Source organism: Camelina sativa, chromosome 13 (genome assembly GCF_030686135.1).
Source record: "Camelina sativa cultivar CO46 ecotype springtype chromosome 13, ASM3068613v1".
NCBI classification, from domain to species: Eukaryota; Viridiplantae; Streptophyta; class Magnoliopsida; order Brassicales; family Brassicaceae; genus Camelina; species Camelina sativa.
The window spans coordinates 12,869,139-12,873,591 of NC_141892.1; the positions used below are offsets into that span (position 1 = coordinate 12,869,139).

At 34.2% G+C, this 4,453-nt stretch overlaps 1 protein-coding gene across 1 annotated transcript; it reads left to right on the forward strand.

The window, feature by feature from the left end:
• Positions 1-432: 432 nt before the first annotated feature.
• LOC147929468 (uncharacterized) lies at positions 433-2,017 on the forward strand. Its single transcript, XM_087480629.1, has 5 exons — positions 433-547; positions 781-910; positions 1,001-1,294; positions 1,376-1,600; positions 1,685-2,017. The coding sequence occupies exons 1-5, from the start codon at positions 477-479 to the stop codon at positions 2,015-2,017; spliced, it is 1,053 nt and encodes a 350-aa protein (XP_087336755.1). The 5' UTR covers positions 433-476.
• The last annotated feature ends 2,436 nt before the right edge of the window (positions 2,018-4,453 follow it).

Sequence of the window (4,453 nt, forward strand, 5' to 3'; positions counted from 1 at the left end):
ACCAGCGAGACCCAGAGACTGATTCTCAGAGAATTCCTGTCCCAATCCTCCAGCCTCCAGCGAGACCTACACCTTCTTACCGAGACTATCCACCTCCGACAAATCTGTTCCAGAACTCGAGGAGCTTTCCTGGAACATCCCCTTTCAACGAAGCTCCAATCATGTTTCCTTTTCCTCAACCTCTCGCCTCCGCGACGAATCTACCAGAATTCTCGAGTCAACTTCGAGAGTCTCCTCAACCGTCAGTCACGAATCATCATCGACAGTCTCCTCAAATCTCGAATCTACCTCGACAGTCTCCTCTACCTCGACAGTCTCATCGACCACCCTCTTCTCAACCTGGTCAACCTCGAGCAGCTTCTGCATCGCTTCACAGTTCTCAAGCGCAAAACTCACATGAGGAAGAAGCTGATTCTGAGGATGACGGTGCAAGGGAATCAAATCTCCCAGCTGATGTACTCGCTTCTTTACATGACATGCTTGTCCAACCAGGCCGTGAGAAGGATACCACTGTCCTCTCTCCCTCATTAGAGCGTGGAACCACTTGGTAAGAATTTGGATTAGAATTTTGGATTTTGGATTAGAATTTGATTGTGTTTGTTTGTTTGTGATTAGAATTTTTAGAATTTTGGATTGTTTGTGATTGTTTGTGATTGTTTGTGATTAGAATTTTTAGAATTTTAGATTGTTTGTGTTAGTTTGTGATTAGAATTTTACTTGGATTGATCGATTTGTCTGTGTTTGATTAAAATTTTACTACTGATTTGTTTGTGTTTGAAGGTTTGTTAAAGACAAGTCATCACTTACCCAAAAGATTACAAAAGTGTTTACAAACAAGTTTGATGGTCCATATTACAGTTGGGGTTGTGTTCCGAATGCAAGAAGAGAAGGTTACTTCTTGGAATTCGCGGTAAACTTCTACTCCTTTCAATATGATTTCTGTATTTATAGTTTTCTTTTCTTGGTTTTTTTTATCACTAACACTAGTCTTCTTTTGTAGAAAACACACACCTGGAATCCCTCTCTAACCGGTGTGGTTCAAGCAAAGTTCTATAGCATTTTTCAAAACCGTATGAAAGACATGGTTTCCAAGGCAGCAGCTCAGCGAGAGGAAGTGAAACCGAGGTGGATTGAGAAAACTCTTTGGAAAGAAATGTGTGACTATTGGAACACAGAAGAAGTCATGGCAAAGAGTGCAACCACTTCAGCAGCTCGAATGTTTGACCGTAATGGTCTTGGCCCTCACAAGCATGTATCAGGACCGAAGTCTTACTTACAAATCGAACAAGAGATAGTGAGTTACATCATAACCTTTTCATTGTTTAATTACTTGACATCAGATGGTTCCTAATCTTTTTATTGTCTAACATTTCAGGAAGTAGAATTGGGAAGACCGCCAACTATTCCTGAAGTTTTTCTCAGGACTCATACCAAAAAAGATGGTCCTTTTGTGGATAAGAAAGCGCAAGCAGTTCATGAGGCATATAAGAAAAAAAAAAGGGAAACTAAGTTGGCTGCTCAGGATAATGATAAGTCATTTGATGGTACTTCACGCCGATCAGAGCTATCTCACGAGGAGGATGATGAGCTCTTTCTTCAGGTAATTTGCTTTTTCTAATAATCTATTAAGTTTTTCATTGTTAGGTAATTATAATAACTTTTTCTCTCTGTTTTGTTTATGCAGTCTACTTTCATAAATGATAGAGGAACATACTTTGGAGTTGGAAGCCTAGGAAGTTACATCAACGGGAAGCGGAAGTACCCTAGAAGCTCTTCTACTTTCACAACCCTGCAACAACAGCTTGAAGACGCTAACCGCAAAATAGAGCAACAAGCAGCTCTACAAGCAGAGCGTGACGCAAAGGCTTCACAGGTTGCAGCTGAGGCTTTACGGGTTGCATCTGAGCAACAAGCAGAGATCTCACGCTTGGTGAGCTTCCTCAAGACTAACCCAAACTATGTCCCCTTCCTCGAGTCTCAAACCAATGACCCAAACCCTGCTGATGTTCAAAGTTAGGTTCCCTCATGATTATGAAAACTTTTGTAATATTTGCAACACTCTAGGATATTTGGATGTTTTTTGGAACTTTTGCAACTTTTGTAAAAAAGATGGTACTTATGTCTTAGTTTTCTTAATCAGTTTTGGTATTACAAAATCAAATAATGCATTTTTACCAGAATTTTTTTAAAAACATTATAATTAAACAGTCGTAAAACAGTCACCAAAATGTAAATAAAACAGTACCCAAAACAGTCGCAAATGAGTAACCATATCAGTCGCTAAAGCGTTGCAATTCAGTCGCAAATTTAGCGACTGTTTAGCGAGGGAAGAACGACCTCAATTATCAGTCGCCAATTAGTGTGATTGATTATAGTTTTAGGAACTAATTACTAGGCCAAACGAAAGATAAGCAAATGAATGTGAGTTATGATGCTTTACTTTTAATTTTTTCATCACCGTTAAACTATGGATTTTTGAATAAGAGACCAGTTTGAAAGATTAAAATGCATCCACAAAATACTACACGTTATTTTCCTCAATTAATTTTGAAATACTTGTGTTTGAATCTATGTTGTATGGAAGCAGAAGCCAATATGCAGAAGTAAAATATTTCGAAAATAATATATATTAATAAAATTAGGACATGAATACTCTTTGAAAACATCAATATAATATTGCAATATATATAATATATAAATATTAAATATTTAACTAAGAATAAAGATTAAAATACTCAAATTCATAAATAGGATTTTATATATCATGTATTATTGTATATGTGTATTTTAAATTAAATAAATTAGTTTTTATGGTACATAATTAAACAGTATATATATCATAAATCAAAATATTTTCAAATTATTTATTTATTAAATTTCTAAATAAGAAATGTAAGATTTTGTCGCGTTTCCGTAACATTTTTTGTGTTTCAAAAAGTTGATTTTCTGAAAACAAGAAACGAACTTCGGAGAGACCTCCATGCAACCTAGGTTTGAATGTTTTGCCAAAATCTGTTAGTTTAAAATAAAAATGTTGTTTTAACATTGTTTGGTTGTTTCAAAATAATTGTTATTTTGGAGCTTTAACATGCACATTTTCATAAAATACATAATTTGACTTTAAGTAAAAGAAATACAAAAATATAGAGAACAAAATGCCAAACGTCAAGTTGTGAAAATTGTTATAATAACACATTATTATTATGAAAATGAGATAATAATTTTAATAGATAATTTCGAATATGTTGGTAATATGCTTCTCAATGACTTGTCAATTATATTTTCCCAGTTTAAGTCAATATCTTTCATTTGTTAAGAGTGGGAAACTAGCAAGAATCCAACCCAAAAATAAAGTTAACAAGTTTAAGATGTGATTGTAGTTACTATACTAAATATTCTTCTCAGTTTATATGTGGTCTTCCGTCATCTAGCATTGTGCGTTGTTGATATAATCAACAGATCGAGTAAAACTTAGCTTTACATCTTTGCGTTAGGAGATCATGCATTGTTGTTCTCTTTACTATTATATTATCAATTTAACTCGCAAATCTTTCTTTAGCCAGTTTGACGATCTAACATAATTATTTTGGCCTCAAATCATATTTTTTTCACTTTTGGTAGTACAGATTTTGGACGATTTTCCTTCTATCATTTTGTTTACATCTAAATTACTGTACTTGGTATTTGCCAATCAATTTTTTTTTTTTTTAAAGAATGAGGTTGAACCGGACTATAAATAATTGTATAATCATATACATCGCTCCACACCGGGTTGGTATATATTTGGCCGATGTAATGGAGTGAAAAATAGATGGTTCTCATAGCTCAGGTAAAGCAAATATTCATAAAGATCAAATTATTAACCAATCAACATAGAGTTATATTGGCTATGAACGAATCATTCAACAGCAAAGATACTGCAGCTAACACTTCGATGTCTTTTTTATTATTCCTATGTTACTTTTAGTAAATAGAAAGTTGAAGCTAGTATTGTTAACTTCACTCTCAAGAAAAGGTGATGAAACTACTGTTTCCATTCAACTGGTTTGTGCCGTGTGTGTTTTGTATAAAAGATGATTTGTATTTATTTATCTATTATAGAGAATTGGTTTGATGAATTAATCAGGTTTTTTAAAATATATACATGTGTGTGGGGGGGGGGGGGGGGGGGGGGGTAAGCTACTGTACGTTATTCATATATTAAGTTACTGTAAAAATAATCGAACTAATTAATTTAACACAATTTCTCCATATTGCGTCTTATATACTAGCTAGTAGCTCTACGAAGATGATATCTCTTTCCAAGTTTCACAAAATAAGATTAGAAAAAGAGTTAGCAAGGACATTAAGTGACTTATTAAATTAGAAAAAAGAAAAAACAAAAGGATAGTTGTAAAAAAAAAAAATAGGCAAAGGAAGGTGAGAGAGGGAGGAAGAGAGAAAAGCTAAGGAA

Coding starts and splice junctions, on each gene's coding strand:
- LOC147929468 (XM_087480629.1), top strand. CDS start 477: ATGCTTGTCCAACCAGGCCGTGAGAAGGATACCACTGTCCTCTCTCCC. Junction 911..1,000: donor GTTACTTCTTGGAATTCGCG/GTAAACTTCTAC, acceptor CTTCTTTTGTAG/AAAACACACACCTGGAATCC. Junction 1,295..1,375: donor TACAAATCGAACAAGAGATA/GTGAGTTACATC, acceptor CTAACATTTCAG/GAAGTAGAATTGGGAAGACC.